The sequence below is a fragment of the Poecilia reticulata genome, linkage group LG1, assembly GCF_000633615.1.
Source record: "Poecilia reticulata strain Guanapo linkage group LG1, Guppy_female_1.0+MT, whole genome shotgun sequence".
Taxonomy (NCBI): domain Eukaryota; kingdom Metazoa; phylum Chordata; class Actinopteri; order Cyprinodontiformes; family Poeciliidae; genus Poecilia; species Poecilia reticulata.
In genome coordinates, this window is record NC_024331.1 from 32,066,449 (window position 1) to 32,083,992 (window position 17,544).

Here is a 17,544-nt window from a genome sequence, read left to right on the forward strand (position 1 = left end):
CACTGTGGGACTATAGAGGATATTTTTATTATTTTCTATCTAAAGGTCAAAGAACCAGGACTCTGGAACGACCTCCCCTCTAGTTTGACAGTCAGTGAATTAGTAAAGTTAAAACTCAACTTTTTATAATTTCTTTTAAGTAATAATTTGCTGAACTTGTGTTTAATGTTTTTTTATGTACAGCACTTTGTGAATCCTGGCTTATTCTGACTGGTTGAGGTAAAATGCATCTGTAATAAATCCTCCTGGAGGTTTCATTTAAATGGCAGAATGGAAAAAGTGGTGGAGCTGCTAGCAGCTGGTGTCATTGTGTTTTATTAACCCTTTAAAGGCAGAAATCCCAGAACCTGACCCAACGACAGGCCCGGCCCACGAAGCCGCCGTGAAACCAACCCTCACTGCAGTTTGTTCTGACAGGGCATGAATTCCCAAACTCCCAGACACACACACACACAGACACACACACACACAGACACACACACACACACACACACACACACACACACACACGCGTGAGAGAAAAAAACACTAAGGAGAAGGAGGAGGAGGGGGAAACAAATTAAATCCAGTTAAATTGTTTTTCCATAGCCAGTGGGCTTGGCACAGGCCTCTCACACAGACATGCAGGAGATGCAAGATAAACAGAGCAGCCTGAGATGTAAGAAAATCCCAGGAATTTCAGCCACTTTTCCCGTTTCATAAAAAAGTCCCAAACTTCCAAGCAGAAGACAAACTTGTGTCCACAGCCGCTCTGATTGATCGCATCCTTCTGGGATGTTTGCCGCATCGATAACCCTCCTCTCCTCTCCGCCTGGCACCGGCTTCACTGCGGAGGAGAAGCTGCAGCCTGCGCGCAGGCAGACGTATCTGGGTCACCGTCTTCTCCGGGTTCGGGCCGCTCCTCACCTCAGCATGGAGAAACCTCAGCTTGGCTCCACAGGAGAGAATCGGGAAGAGGGTGAGGGATACGGCACGCCTGGCCAGGAATAGCTTCCTGAGGTAAAAAAGAGCAAAGCGAATGTTAGGCCAGGACAGAGCAGCCAGCTGCTGCTGAGCGGAAATAAGGACAAGCTTTCCTGCACTTGCATCACATGAGGCAGCTGCAGAAGTATTCACACCACTTTAACTTCTGTATTAGAAGCTTTTTGATAAAATGGCTCAAGATTTTCTTTTATTTCCCTTTGGAATCTATAAAGTATTTTGAAATTTTAATTTTTGAACTGATTCTCAGTCAGGTTGGAGGTTGAGCATCTGTCGATGTCCGTTTTCAAGTATTTCCACAGACGATTAATCAGATTTATGTTTGGACTTTGACTAGGCCATTCCAACATGTGAATATTCTTTGACCCAATAGTTTCTAAAGAGACAAAAGCCCAATTCAGACGGATTAAAACAGGAGGTAAAATATAGCATTTTTATAACAACTGATGTTGACATAGTCACTTGGTTATGTTATAAACGGCCGTATGTGACTTTATAACACGTAACACTGGCCCTTTAAAGTCATTGTTAGTTTTGGGTTGATGAGTCATTTTTGAACATCAAACTAGGGAAATGATCACCGACTTCAGGAAGTCATCAGCAGCATAAACCAGGTTCCACTGAACTGGAAGATAATTATAAATATTTGGAGATTATTCTTCATAACATTTTCTCCTTTATGTCACATTTTGGTTCAACAAAAAGGTCCAAAACAGGCCATCCATCCATTTTCTTCACACCCTTGTCCCTCAGTGGGGTCAGGAGGATTGTTGGTGCCTCTCCAGCTAACGTTCTGGGCGAGAGGCGGGGTCACCCTGGAAAGGTCGCCAGTCTGTCGCAGGGCAACACAGAGACACACAACCTAGGGAGAATTTAGAGAGACCAATTAACCTGACAGTCATGTTTTTGGACTGTGGGAGGAAACCGGAGTACCCGGAGAAAACGCACCATGCACAGGGAGAACATGCAAACTCCATGCAGAAAGACCGGGGTCGGGAATTGAACCCAGAGCCTTCTTGCTGCAAGGCAACAGCTCTACCAACTGCGCCACTGTGCAGCCCCAAAACAGGCTGGAAACTGAGTTTTTAACGTTTCATCTGAGTTTATGACTTAAAAAAGTTTTATTGAATTTGTTTTAAAGTTTTGTATTATTGCGTGGTACGATTATCTGTCTCCAAAAGCATGCTGGGTAATAAAGTGGCAGTAGGAAGGACTCTGGTTCAGCCTGTGACTTTTATAACAGGGTAAACTGTTGTGTTTCGATTAGGGCTGCAGCTAGTGACTACTTTAGTAATCAAATCAAATATTCTCACAATTAATCTGAAATAAAACATTTGGCACATTCTGCATTTCCTTTGCATCACTTTGCATTGCAGTCAGTTGAGACTGAATGATCAAACTTGTGCCGTTTTGTCAGTAATATGATATTTCAAATTTATTTCCCGTTGGAGACAATAAGGTTAGACCTGTCAGAGGTGGACGTCCGTGTCTCAGTGGGGGTCCGTCGGTCTGACCCGTCTGCCGGGTTCGTTGGTCGTCTTGATGCTGGTTGTTCTCTAAGGAACCTCTGAGGTCAGAAACAAAACATCTGGGTTTGAAGTGGGATTAAACTAAACACAGCTGGACCACGTTTACCTATTAGGTGACTTCTTAAAGCAGTTAGCTCCACTAGATTTTATTTAGAAGGATCAGAGCAAAGTGGCCTGATTATGGTTTACTATTTCCAAATATTTAAAAATATAAAATAATATGGAAAAGCCTGATTTTCTCTGGTTTGTCATAAAATCCCAATAATTCCAGAGAAGTTTATGGTTGTTAGATGATAAAAATGTGGAAACGTTGCAAAGAACTGCCAACGCACAATAGAAATGACGACAACCACACAAACATGAATGCTTTTGAAATTTATACAGTAACAAAATGTACATTCAGACCCGTCAGAACACAGCAGGGCAGCATCAAGGTGGGAACAATAAATTTCATCCATAATTTTCCCCAAACGCCAAAAAGAAACCCCAGCAAAGAGAAGGGATCATTTCCATCTGAATCTTTTCCTTCCTCCTGGTTTGTCAAACCAAGTTAAAGTTTTTCTCTCTGCCTTCTTTACAGAAACAACAGTTGCAGCAAAACGTTCGCCTCGCTGCAGCTTTCCTGACACTGTTTCACATTAATCACAATCCTAAACCATCATCTGAACGCCTTTCTGTTGCCAAGAGGAATATCAGGTTTTATTTCTGAGATGTCGCCTCCATGTTCCAGTTAATTAGAAGTGACGACAGTGATGCACCTGCTGGATGCTTGTGAGCTCAACCAAGATGTGTCCAAGCATGCAGAAAGGAAAGCGGGACATCAGGATAATGGGGCTGTTATTTAAAGCGTCTGTTTGCGTCTCCGTTGGTTACAGAGACATTCCAGTTCAAGCTCAGAACAAACAATCTGCTCACGGCGGTAAACAGGCGCTTAGAGGAGGCGCTGGTGTGCTCCGTCTGGCAGCACTGGAGAAGATCTGCAGCGCAGCGACACGAACGGAGCAGAGAGTCCAACAGAGACGGCTGGAGGAGGACAAATGGAAAAACAACGAGACGAAGGATCCAATGAGCTGCTGGGTTCTGTCTGCTGTCGGTCGGTCCGTAAACGGGTCGAAGCGTTCTTCCTGAGTGTCCACAGTTTGGTTTGCATCTGAATCAGAAAAGAAGAAAACGATGGTCAGTGACAGGAGCGTCACTGGGATTTAAGGACATGGGGGCAAACGAAGCGTTTACAACATTTAACAACAGCAACACAAACAGAGACGTCGCTTTTCCACTTTTAAAATAGTTCAGGGTGACAGAAACATATTTTATACAAAATATGAGTTAGTTAATATCAAAGCTTCTTCGAGCGAGGTGACGATATGCATCCTTAATGCTTAACAAATCCAATGTTTTTAAATGGTTTACTGAACGAGCTCTCTGAACACCAGGACATCATCATCAGACTGCATATTTATGATGTTTTCCTTTATCAAATATGAAACAGCAGAAACAAGAAACTAACACATTCAGCAGTTTTCTTAAGCACTTTTAGAGGATTATAATAGGACTGACTTACAGTTTAGAGCTTTTTGTCCTTTTACATAATCTGCATTGCTGTATATAGTTTGTCCAGCTCTTTGCAGCTTCAAAATGAAACACGGAAAATGTGATGAGTTTCTGGTAAACAGATTTTCTCAGGTTTGATCGCTGAGTGTTTGGATTAGAGGTGTGCCGATCAATCGGTCACCAATCATAATCGGCCGATTTCCGTGAAAAAGTGTATGATCGGTGATCGGCAATCATTGGCTCTTGTTGCCGATCACCTGCATCTCATCTCGCAGCCTGCCTGTGCAACTGGTCTCCTCTTTCCTTCACTCTGCGCAAACGCGCAGCAACAAATCCTAAGCGATGTGGAACTATAACTATAACGCACTGAGTGAATGGGGAAGTTTGCGTGTTGCGGCGGAAAATTGAAGCGGGTCAAAATGCATCAACACGACGAAGCTAATAAGACATGAAAACAATGCTATACCTGACGGAGTTTGGCTACATCGAGGCTCACTGCAGTAAAAAAGACATGGAGGATAAATAGCAGGTAAAGCAGCACAGCTACAAACACCCGGATTAGCATGACGGTCAGAAAGCTAAACAAATAACCCGCAAAATGATTTAAGTCTTGGAGCTGCGATGTAAGACGCTGGTTCTGCTCTCGCTGTTGAACCGCTGCTACGCTACAGGTAGTAATATTTCAGACGGAGCGCCGCTTCTGCTCCACCTGGTAGTGACTCTCACACCGAACCTCTGCTTAAAGCTGCAGCATCTAACCTAAAAAATACATTTTACATACGTATTAAAACTTTCGCTGTCCTAACATGAGACAGATAATCTCTAAAAAATAATCGATCTCCTCCCTGCTCTGCATAATTACTCCGCTCAGTCAGAAACAGCCACTCAGAACTAGCAGTAATCAGCTAGCCGCCATGCTATCAGGAAGTTTTCATTCAGTAACTCTGGATTGTTTATTGTAATGGATCCTGTATTTGACTTTGAATGTTAAGTTTTATACTTGAATTTTTGTTGGCAATGTTGAGAGGTTTTATTTTGGCTCTTTGCATAATTTAGCCTCTTCAGAGCCTCCATATGTTATCAGTCTGTTAAAGATAGTTTTACCGATAGCAGGACAATTTGCACAATGCCTGTTTAGTTTAGTTTTCTTCTTGGAAAAAGTTATTAAAAACAAGTTTTTGTCTAAATTAAGGTGAATTCATGGTTCCTTTTTCCACATAATGTAACCGGTAGTGTTTATGATTAAAAAAAAAAAATAATTATGTGATCGGTATCGGTGATCGGCCCTCATGGGTGATCGGTATCGGTATCGGCAGGAAAAAACCTGATCGGCACATCTCTAGTTTGGATGGATCCAGAAGTTTATACCTGAAAAGCTGCTATGTGCAACATTAAGTTTCCATCAATTGTTTAACAAATGTCCATAAAAGTTTTATCTACAACATCGAGTTTCCTGATGTGTAAATCTAATGACTCATAATCAGGTTTTTGTCCCTGATTGTGATTTACGATGAGAAGGAAAAGGAGAAGTCAGGGATGAAGACAGGAGGACGAGGCCAGAAGAAGCTTTGTTTTAACTTTACTTTTGAATTCAATCAAACTGCAGCTCAGCAATCTGTCATTTTAACAGCTACAGCAGTAAATGTGTTTGGTTCTGACTAAAGCAAGAAGAGGATTGGATGTTCCAAAACAGGAAGCCAGTGGGGAGAAGATAAAAGCGAACTCATTCAGAGGAAAAAAACACATTGCTCATGTTTAAGTCATGCAAAGCAAACCTCAGGAAGACCAGCTTCCCCCTTCTCCTTTCTCTTCCAGCCATGTTCCCTTCTTCCACAGCAAACTCTCAGATCAGAACCCAAATGATCCGCCTATCGGGCAACTTCCTCCTGCCATCAGGAGCCGAAGCCTCCACATGTCGGAGCTGATATTTACCCAACATGTTGGTGCAGATTAAAGAGCAGAGCAACTGCTTCCATCCCGACCACCCCGGCTCTCCGCGGAAAACAAATCCTGTTTGCGAACTGGATGGAGCGGAACGTCACCTTGGCTCGGCGTTCAGTGTGAACCACAAACAAACAAACAGCTCCGTGTCGCTGCCTGTTGCTAGGTCTCACTGAAATGTCAACAGCAGTAAAACAGCAGAGCCAAACAGGAAGAGGAAATGTGGAAACCAGCGGCTTGTGACGGCTGGAGTGCAGTTTGCTGATAGTCGTGAAAACTGGGTTCCTACACTTTTTAATTAATCCAGAGTTTTCCAGAGTTTTATGATAGACGTTCACTACGGCTATCAGGATCTGAACATGGAACCTGGAGAGGAAGAGGATGGAGGGACTGATGAAGAATCTGTGACCCCGTGACCCCGCCGGCTCACCCTGCAGCATCACGGCTCCCGGTCTGAAGACACGTCGCCGTCCGCCCCGCTGCTGGCGCTGGGGTCCGGCCTGGACCGCAGCGAGCTCTTCTCCCGTCCCGACTCGGACGAGCCTTTGGAGCGCGTCTTCTCCTTCCTGAGCTGCTGCTTCTCCAACTTGGACAGCTGAAGAAACGCAAACAGAAAAAGCCGCTTCATAGTTTCACATTTTTCCGTGAACGTAGTTTACCTGTGCAGAATAAACCTTAGAATAGTTTGAAAGTGGCTCTTTTTTTCCTTCTGAATTATTGAAACTGTTTTCTCTGAAAGGGAAGAAAACATCAGGGAAGAGTTGGTGCCAGGTTTCCGACGCGCCGTCCAACATGGAGACGATTCCCAACCCAACAGAAAAAAACACTTTCTGCTCTGGAGGCGCTTTGCTAAAAGATAAAAAAACTGATGCATGTAGTTCAGAACGAACAGCTGGTTACTGGACAAAAAGACCCAGATTACAATAAAATCACATTCTGCTTCAGGTTTGATCCAAACAGCAGCCATCATATCATCTCCAGCCGGGAAGTTTCCGGTTCAGCTGCTGTTTACTGGTTTGTTCTACCGGAGGCTGTGGCCCAGTTTGCACTTCATTAATCTAATTTTACATAAACAGCAGGTGGACCAATAAATCGGACCCGGCTTCAAAAATGTTGTGAGATCACCGATTGGTCAGTAGGTTGACCTGGAGACCTTTGTTGTCTCATTACGGTTTATAATAAACGCCACAAGTGCCAACATGACAAACTCATTCCTGTGTATTTTTATCAAAAGTTATAAAAAAAATTTCTCCAAAAGGTCTAAACAGGTTTTATTTGGTTGGACTGAGAAAAACGGGACAAACTGAATAAAATCTGAAAATTATGACAGTAAAAATTACTCTAAGATCAAAATAAAACGTGATTTTTTTTGTGTGTTCAATGTTTTGTTTAATTTATGTTTGTGCTTTTAATGCCTGTTCTAAATCTCTTTACATTTCTCTGTAAAGCACTTTAAATTGTCAAAGAATGTGCTATACACATTTTTATACAAGCTTGCCTCCCCTTGGATTAAAATAACTGGGACGTATTTAGGATAAATTCAAGTTATTTCTAACCTTTCATTCAGCGATACTGCTGATGGGGAAGCCTGCAGACGGCTGGCCAGCCTTCTGGAATCTCTCATTTCTCTCTAACTGCCGTTTGTTTACAAGAGAAATGAAATAAATCCCGTCACTGATCTGAGCTTCCTGCTGACTCAGCAGAATCAGTGTAATTAAACAGAACGTGGTTCTGCACTGGTCCGAACACGGCCGCTCGCGCCCCACCATTTAAAGCCTGTCCTCAGGAAGCAGGGAGCTGATGAAGTCGTCGGCCGACATGCGCGCTCACGGCTGCTAAAACTTTCATGGCTCTCTGGGACTTAATGTCATCTCACAAAATCCAAAGCGTTGCGTAACAAATTACATTATTTAAACAGCATGAAAACTTGCATGGAAGCGGTTCTGATGATGTAACGTCTGATTAGATCATGGAGGTGAACATTTTAGTTGTTTGTTCTGAAAAGTTACAGACCCTAAAGTCTGGATCCCGAGCAGATAAAAGCCTCCACTAACGCGATCAAACGTTACATAATCCCAGAGAGATGATCCGCCGCTGCAGCGTCCAGCAGGGTGGGTTTCACCGCCTCCATTGTTTACTGTCAGCCTGACCCCGCCCGGGACTCAATCCCCGATTTATGGAAAGAAAGGAGCAGTGTCTGCTGGCTGTCGCTGCAACCCCCCCCCACACTAAACTGAGCCAAGCTCAGCCTGATGGCCGGCCCCGTTTATCCCCATGTTTGGCCCCGCTGCCTCCGCTGCTAAACATCCCAAACAGACAAGATTAAAATTCAGCCGATTGCCTGAACATCCGTCCTTTCGGGGAAACGGCCGAGGTCCGGCGAGCCGACGAAGCCGGAGCGAAGCTCAGCGGCAGGAGGACAAACCTCTGAATCTTTCTGTTTCCGTTGGCAGGAGAAGCTGGAGGCCTTCATTCTGGACACGGCAGCAGGAACCTGCTGCAGTTTTACTGTCTCAGACAGTAAAACTATTATAATACTTAACATGTATTACATCAGGTTATAGTACAAATAAATACTAACCTACTTTGTTGTGGAGAATTAGTTTTCTCTACATTTTCATGTTTTTCTTCTTTATAGAGGAAGAAATTCAGCGCAGGGTTCTGTGTGTGTGTGTGTGTGTGTGTGTGTGTGTGTGTGTGTGTGTTTAAATTTCACTGTCTGTCATTAAAGGAAATTAGCCTGTGGCTAAAACACCTTACTAAACAATGGTTTCCGTTTCTCATGTTACATGATTTAATGTGCTGACCTCGATTAAATACATTTGAGCTGAATTGAATTCAGCTACAAAGTCCATGAACAAAATGAGTCAAATTTTTAGATGGCAAAAAATGTCCAAGTTATAATAATTAGAGATTTAAAGAGGAGTGACAAAAGCAAATGAGATGGATTAGCAGCACTTGCTAACAGGACATTTTACTCTGGAATATTGTCTCTGCCGCCTGGATAACGAACAGTTTGCATGTTATAAAAGTAAAGAGACTTTCATTCAGCAACAGTTCTTCAGTCAGAGGCCTCTTCAGATTTGTTGCAATACTGACTGCTATTGGAGAGCCGTCCTGCTCAAAGCGTCACCATCCACACACTTGGACAACACAAGTTACAACATTTAACTTCCATTTGGGATAAATATTTTTAATTAAATGAAATACAAAAATATTGGAGATCCAAATGTGATGCAACTAAAAGAGTTTCTAAAGATTCCAATAACTCTTGAAGAGTTTGCACCTGAATATGAAGCTTTTTTTAAGCACAAACACTCTTAAATTGCTTAAATCCATCATTTCTTGCCAACGCCACATCTTAGACCTTTGACATACCCCTGAAATACATCCTGTGTGCAACAAATACATTAAGTCTCCAATAATCAGCCATTTATTCTCAGTCCTAAGATGTAAAAAACAAATCAAGTGACACATAAATCTAGTGTCAGAAGAACTGCAGTAAAGCGGCGCTGCCTCCCAGCACGAATGTCTGAACAGATATTAACTGTTTCTGATGCTCCTGTGGCCTCAGAGGAGGAAAATCCTGATGAATCCTTGTTTCATGAAGCGTTCATGTTTTAAAAAGCGACGAGCTCCAAGAGGAGGAGTCCTGGAGAAAACGCCCTGCAGACAGCATGTGTGGCTCAGCGCCGTCAATCATCTGCAGCCCGTCCCACTTCACTGTCTGCAGCATAAACACACCGCCTCACCGCCACGGCTGCAGCACACGCTGCCTCACCGCCACGGCTGCAGCACACACCGCCACCCGTCAATCATCTGCAGCCCGTCCCACTTCACTGTCTGCAGCATAAACACACCGCCTCACTGCCACGGCTGCAGCACACGCTGCCTCACCGCCACGGCTGCAGCACACACCGCCACGGCTGCAGCATAAGCACACTGCCTCACTGCCATGGCTGCAGCATAAACACACTGCCTCACCGTCATGGCTGCAGCACACGCTGCCTCACTGCCATGGCTGCAGCATAAACACACCGCCATGGCTGCAGCACACACCGCCTGACTGCCACGGCTGCAGCATAAACACAACGCCTCATCGCCACGGCTGCAGCACACACCGCCATGGCTGCAGCATAAACACACCGCCCCACCGCCACGGCTGCAACACACACCGCCNCCGCCTCACCGCCATGGCTGCAGCATAAACACACCGCCCCACCGCCACGGCTGCAGCACACGCCACCTTGAAAGGGTCCAGCTCATATTCAAGGTGGCAGTAAAATTCAAAACTTTGGCAAAGTTGTAATATTTCTTGAAAAAATGTCAAAAGTCGAAGTTTTGTCTCCTCTTCAGAAATTATGCTAAATATTTTTAAATGAAAAAAAGCTTAAAAATTAAAGCACATGTGAAATAAAATGTCACAATAAGTACAAATCTTATGCATCTTTGATTGTAGATGTCTTGAGTTGAATCTCAAATACTTTTTTATTTAAATAGAAACTTCCAGACAACATGAAATGGGATAAAAGCAACAAACTCCTCAGGCTCTAATCTGAATAAAGTTCAGGATAAAATGGAAACAAAGTCATGAACATCTTTCCTCACATTTATCTGGTTTTGTCATTTTATGATGTTATTGATTTATTTTCATTTTGATCTTTGAAATACCAAACTTTTCATGTAACTTTATATTTTGGTCAAACTGATTATATCATTTTTAAACATTAGATGATTTTGACCAGTTACTCAGAACCTGAGTAAACTTTTTACCAAACACTTTTTTTTACTTTTAATTTAGTAAAATTTTTTTGGCTACTTTTAGTTTAACTTGAGTAGAAATATGTTGAAGTTGTGCTGCTCTTACGTGACAATATGTGGGTCCTCTGCCCAACACTGGTCGACCCGGAACAGGGCAGAGCGCCATCTATGGGAGCACAGGCAGAGCCAGGACGGGCTCTGCCTGTGCTGGCAGAGCCCGTCTGCCAGGACAGGCAGAGCCTGTCCTGGCAGATTGATTGATTGATTGATTGATTGATTGATTGATTGATTGATTGATTGATCTGCTTTAACTAGAAAGTTTAGCAGCTTTTATACAAAATCTGAAGAAATAAAAAATAAAATCTGCCTTATGAGCGTCACTGCTCTTAATCTGAGCTCCACTGATGAAGATGACTGGGTGATGAAGATGACTGGGTGATGAAGATGACTGGGTGATGAAGATGACTGCGTACCTGTTTGGGGTCTGTGGGAGCAGCCGGTGACGTCAGCTCCACGGTAACCGGACCGTCGTTCTGGATGTTGACCTGCATGTACGCCCCAAACTTCCCGTCTGGAAAACAAAATGGAGGACGATAAATCACGTGTTTTTCATGTGCTAGCCGAGTTCGGCTGCAGCTAACAGAGGAAAGATGAAAAGAGGCGGACAAGGACAGCAAGTTTCACTCGAACTGCTCTCCTTTCTTCTCGCTGGTTTCTTTAGATTGATGACACCATCTGCACAATGAAGCTGTGGGAGAAAACTGATGCATCATCATGTTTCCCTCTCCGGAGGCGGCGGGGAGGGGGGCTAATTAGGAAGGCTCACGCCTCCCTTTGCTGGGACGAGGTGTCCTCCTCACCTGCTCCCCAGTGGGCTGACCCAGTTCACTGCCACCGCCGCTGCAGCCGCTTCCAGCCGCCTGACCGCCACGATGACACGCCGTTGGCGGCAGGGGGACGCCAACGCCGCTCCAAACCCAGCAACGGAGGAAAAAATCACACTTTGATTTTAACTGTGAGGAAACGAGACGCTGGAGGAGACGCGGCTCCGATCGGCGACAATAAACCCGACTTTGACGACCGCCATGTTGTCACATTATGGCATGAATGTTCTCAAATGTCCATTTCAGTTCAGTGATTTCATACCTGAAGGTTTCCATAAAGTACAGCCTGTTCCAAATCAACGGCTGTAGGAATCAGATCTTTTCCCAACATCATTCCCATAAAACCTCAGGCAGTACAGAAATGTTCTTCTGATCAATACATTGATTGACAGATCATCCTCAGCAGAAGCTGAGGTTTGGTCAGTCTGCAGCGCTGAAGAATAAAGTTCTACCTCAACTAGAGATGAACCGATCTGTTATCAATATCTGTATTGGACCCGATATTAGAAAAAAAATTCTAGATTGGGTGTGAGTGACAATGTGTCCTGTTTACAATCTATTCAGCCTAGTTCTATGCTTTGTGCTCTGCGTGATGTCAGGCTTTATTATTTATTTTGCATTATTTTTAGAATTCCTCAGTGCACTTTCTGAACCATTTGAAAGGTTTGTTGTTTATTTTTACATATCTGACGAAGTGGCGCCGTTTTTTAAATTTATTTCTTATTTATTTTACTTTGGTTATTTTACTCCTAATTGAACTGATGGAACAAATTAAAGTTGTGTTGTTTTTGCATGTTCAACCAGCTTGTGAAGCTATCCGTGCGTTAAAATGTGCTGCACTCATGCGCAGCTATCACATAAATTTGAAATTCACATTTATGTCTGTGTTTAAAAATAACAAAAAACGTTTCAAGTCAAGTCATTGGCCGTATTTACTAAATACGGCCAATGCTGAATCTCAGATATTTAAATCAGAAGTGAACAAAGTGGATCGGTGCATTATTAGTCTCAACACATCAGCAATGGCCTCAGAGAGCGAATCTTCCTGGCAGTTCTGACAGCTGCTGTAAGACGTTGGCGTCCTCAGTACCAACTGAGTCCAGGCTTTTAGACTTCGGTGGACAGCAGGTTACTGCACCATCACAGAGCTAATCGTTTAATTGAACGATGATCGTGTGTTAAAGATTCAGCAGATTCAGATCAATTCTGCAGCTTTTCCTCTCAGTTCACTCAGAAGTGACGACTTAAAGCCTCGTCGCCCGTCGAGATCCCGCCCACCTTTGATGAGCTCCGGCCTGTAGGCGCTCCTCATGCTCTCCAGGATGCTGATGTAGAAGGGCTGGGCGAGCTCTGCCGGCATGGCGGCGTGGAAGTCTGGCTTGTTGCCCTTCAGGATGCACTGCAGGGTGAACTGGCTCACACACAACACCTCCAACTCCCTGTCCATGACACTCTTAGCCCACGCCCGGCCGCTCTCGTCCTCAAACAGCCGCAGGTTCAGGATCTTTCTGACCCTGAAGACACACAGTGCTCATGAGGAGGTGAAGGAGCAGATTGACTCAAAGTTTATTTCATCTGTATCTATGGACATGTTTGTAGGATTGACTTAGACTTACATGTACTCAGCATCTTTCTGCGTGTCGTCTGCAGAAATCCCGAGCAGGACGCAGATCCCCCGTCCAATGGAGCTGACCTGCTCCTCTCCCACTGCAGGACAATGAAAACAGACACACAGCTTTTCTACCACACCCAGGAATCCAAGAACTCTTTGTGCTCGCACAGTTCAGAGCTCTGGTTCACCTGCATGACAAAGTTCTGCTGAACGTTCGCCTGCCAGGAGATTTTTGGGTTTATTTTCAGCAGCAGTGCGAGTGATGGACAGCATTAAGAATTTATCATTGTTAGAAAAAGATCACAGAGATTGTAAACAAATATTTTATCATTTCATTTGAAGGGATTCATCCCTCCATTTGCTGTCTATACTTAGTTATTCTTCCAGGGTGAAGAATAACTGCAAATTTACAATTTAGTTACTGGTATCCAATAAATAATTTTCACTTTACTGTAAAAAAGAAAGAAAGAAAAAAAAACATCTAAATTCTTTGTGACGTTTGTATTATTCTGTTCTTTGTCAAATGCTTCCTGTTCTCCTGTATATTTACATTGATGCTTACTGATGACATATTAATAAGCAATGCCCTAATTTCATAAATAAATAAACTAATAAAGTATTCTATAGATTATTATCAGAATAAAAGAATAGAGGCAGCCCTTAGAGGCTGTTATGTTCTTCTTGCAAATTCTATTAATTGTACTAAAAATAAAAATTAAAACATCAGTTCTTAAAATAAAAACAGTAACTATTATCAATATTATTATGAAAACGCCATATTAATTGTAATATCATTTAATAATTATTATTTCAGTGCATTTAGAATTAATTTCTGACATATATTTTTAAATACTACAACTTTGAGTTTTCTTATTGTGCCCTTTTATTTTTTTCTAGCCGTCTTAACCTCCGTGACTCTTCAACAGCCCTGAAATAAACATTTTATTGGCTGAATTGAGTCCATGTTCATCTCAGCAGTGGTAAACAGGAGTTTGAGTGAATAAAGTGAAACTGAATTCTTGTAATTGTTACTCTAAAACAACAAGGCCGCCTACATCCAACAGGATTAATTGCCTCTGTCATATTCATAATTTCTCAGTTGCACCAACTTGTTTCCCTTCAGCTAAAAGTCAACTATTTTAGTTTCCTCCAGTTAGCAGCGGTCTGACGCCGCACCATTCATTTCAACTGGGATGCTAATGCTAACGGGGCTAACTCGGCTAGCTGGTCATGACAGCTACTACCGGCTGTCTGCTGATTGTCTTCGAGTATTTCAGTTACAGATTCCAACTCCGTCAGCTCGGCTCATTCAAAGCTCACCTGTCACACTCGCTTTGGTCACCCTCTGGATAATCGCTCTCATTGTTGTGCTTCTGCTGGACAGCACGCTGTCAAAGCTTCCGGTCAACTCCTGCCGTCAGCGGTAGTTTGTCGACATCTAGCGGTGGAAGCTGGAAACACAACAATAACGCCTGCAGAAGCAATTAAGGGATCTTTAAACATTTTTTTATATACGACGTATTTCCATTTTTTCTTGTCTCGATCATCTTCATTGTCATATTTGTTGTCACCATCAACATCTTTATCACTATCATCGTGCTTTTAAGACTTGAATAAATTATTTAAAATCAGTGAATGCTGAGAATAAGCATTCACTGCAGCTGTTGATTTGAAGATTTTGGAGGTAGTTTCATTTCTCATCCCATTTATTTCAAGCCATGTTCCATCACCACAGCATCATACTGCCACCGTCTAAACGTTGGTGCAGTTTTATAGGTTTGGCTTGTATATTTCTTCTAATTGTAGTCAAATGCTGCCTTCAGCTTGTCTATGTCTTAGTGATTCCTGTATTGTTCACTAACATTGTAATCAATTTAATTTAATCTGCTTTGAGATAAGTTGATGAAACTTGTGAAACAAATAGGTGTTCATGACGCCTACCAATTCAGCAAGGAAGCAACTGGTCAAAGTATATAAATATTCCACATGAGGTAAAAAAAAACCCCAAAACAATTCAGATAAACAACCAAGAGCCCGAAATTAATGGGAAATTCATACCAATTATAAGTTATTTATTTGTTCTTTTTCAAGAAATGCAGTCATTTATTACATTTCAAAAACACTTGATGGAATAAATTCAAGTATCCTTATTTTTAATTCACAAGAAGATATTAGTTTTTTTCCCCCCAAACAATAAACATATAAGAAATATAGAATGCTGGCCATTTCCCCTTTTCATGCTTTTTCCAAATGTGGGTCATAATCTGCTGGGAATTGGAGCCAAAATGAATTAAACTGGCTGCAAAACACTTTTTGTTGTAAAACAAATTAGATGAAACAACTGATTTGCAAAAATTCCTAAATATCTAGAGCTTTAATAAAATACTCCGTGACAACTTGATCATTGATTTGCAGAGATGATTAGTCCTAAATTTTTTGGCAAAATAACGAAAGACATCCTCTTCAAATACGCAAACATAGCAGCAAGTCTGTTTTTTAAAACACGTCCAGCAGCTACTTGTCGCCATCTCCAGCTCCTGATCCTCCACTCAACGACTTGATGAAATTGTAGATCCTCCTGCTGTACGGGACGAAATCTTCCTTATAAACGATGATGGTTTTGGAGTGAGCCGTTTCGTAGACATGCTTGTTGGGATTTTCTGGCTCTTCGAACTTTTGGTTCGCTGAGTTGTGGGGAGAAATAGTTAATGAGACAGTAGAAAACCATCTCTTGGAAGTCACTGGCAGTGGTTACTCCTTCTTTAAATGCAACAAATAAACAGATAACTACAGACGAATTACTCGTTTAGTATTCATTGGTGTTAATGATCAATATTTGAACAGACAGCTATCATAGAATCACTGTAAACCGACAATATCTTAAAATCAGATGAATTTTCACTGAAGTTCTGAGTGCCGCCTTTTAAAGCTAATTATCGATCAGAACGCTAAAGGGAACAGTTAATAAAAGTTATCAAATAAGACAAATTAGTTTGACTTTACTAAAATGAAAAATCGTCACAGATAAGTAGCATCTCGTCTAATCGGGATTTTGTCTCCTTGGTGATTTTCCTCGCAGTTTACTCACCTACTGGATCGTCCAAACGACCTGTATATTTTAAAAAAGCGTAGGATCCTAATATTGTCCAGATCCCCAGCGCGTAAACTGCGGACACTCTGTAATTCCACTTAATCGGGTCTTTGATAGGCATTTCGAGACTAAAAAACTGGAGGCTTTTAAACGTTGAACTGTCTGTGAATCTTCAGGTTAAACGTTCAGGAAGCCGCCATGACACTTCTTTCTCTATTTTCGTGGTCGGTTTGGAGTTGCATTACCGCCACCTGCTGGTTCATACAGCCTATTACAGTAAACGTTACGTTGCTTTAATATGTGGAGTTACTTTTTAGTGAGAAATACAGCTTTTCTTTTTAAAATTGACTTTAAAATAAAATAAAATGGACAAAACTAAGATGTTGTACTTAATAACTGTCCAATTGGTATCCACTAATCAAAGCTTGTTAAAACTAGCAGAAGTGGCAGAAATAAATATCCTGGAAAACAAATTATTATATTTTTATAATACAGAATAGTTAAACATATGTTTTATACCTTTTGTTTAGAATCTTTTACACACAAAACAAGGAATAATATCTTATGAAAAAATACTGTATGCTTAAAATCCATTTCAAATACAAATACAGATCAAAAAAGTAGTTTTAATGTAAAACAGCAACGACAATAATAGTCCTGATATAATAATAAAAAAGTACATTAATATTAATAATGTAGCTTAGAATAAATGTCCAGTATTCGGCAATATCAAAATCTGAAGAAGAGCCTCGTCTCCTTTGCTGCTGCGTTCCTTCAGATGAGTCAGAACCGCCTCATCTCTCTGATTTATCTTCCTTCTGCCTACGATGCGAGGGCTGAAGGTCAGAGCTGTCACCTGATTTGCCTTGTGGCTTCTCTGAAACTCTCCACCCACATGTTAGACCAACACCGACTATTGCTGAAACTCTCACTGTCAGACTTCTGTTTTGTGTCTTGAGTCCATTAGAAAAAACAGGGAGAGTTTTTTTAATGAGTCCAAGACATAAGTTCTTTCAATGGTTTCAAAATTCTTCTTATCCGTAGCAAACACCAATGGAAATCATGCCTGTTTTAACACTGAGATGATATTTTATCCCGTTCTCCCGTCTAATAAAACTTCTGTCCCATTTGTGGTTTCCAAGAAATCAAAAACTGAACGGAAGTTAAAATTAGCTTTACAAAAATCACTGATAC

At 42.0% G+C, this 17,544-nt stretch overlaps 1 protein-coding gene across 1 annotated transcript; it reads right to left on the reverse strand.

Annotated features, from left to right (window-relative positions):
• Nucleotides 1-2,870: 2,870 nt before the first annotated feature.
• dtd1 (D-aminoacyl-tRNA deacylase 1) lies at nt 2,871-16,585 on the reverse strand. The gene is made up of 7 exons (XM_008422373.2): nt 16,348-16,585; nt 14,580-15,943; nt 13,264-13,354; nt 12,926-13,161; nt 11,237-11,334; nt 6,433-6,597; nt 2,871-3,660 (listed from the first exon to the last, which is right to left on the reverse strand). Exons 2-6 carry the CDS (start codon nt 14,620-14,622, stop codon nt 6,442-6,444), a joined length of 624 nt encoding a protein of 207 aa, XP_008420595.1. The 5' UTR covers nt 14,623-15,943; nt 16,348-16,585; the 3' UTR covers nt 2,871-3,660; nt 6,433-6,441.
• Between the last annotated feature and the right edge of the window lie 959 nt (nt 16,586-17,544).

Bases quoted from the DNA above. Each gene is read 5' to 3' on its own strand.
- dtd1 (XM_008422373.2), bottom strand. From the start codon at position 14,622: ATGAGAGCGATTATCCAGAGGGTGACCAAAGCGAGTGTGACAG. The intron at 11,335-12,925 runs GTGGGCGGGATC...TTTGTTTTCCAG, and splicing joins CAGGCCGGAGCTCATCAAAG to ACGGGAAGTTTGGGGCGTAC. The intron at 6,598-11,236 runs GTACGCAGTCAT...GCGTTTCTTCAG, and splicing joins CTCCCACAGACCCCAAACAG to CTGTCCAAGTTGGAGAAGCA.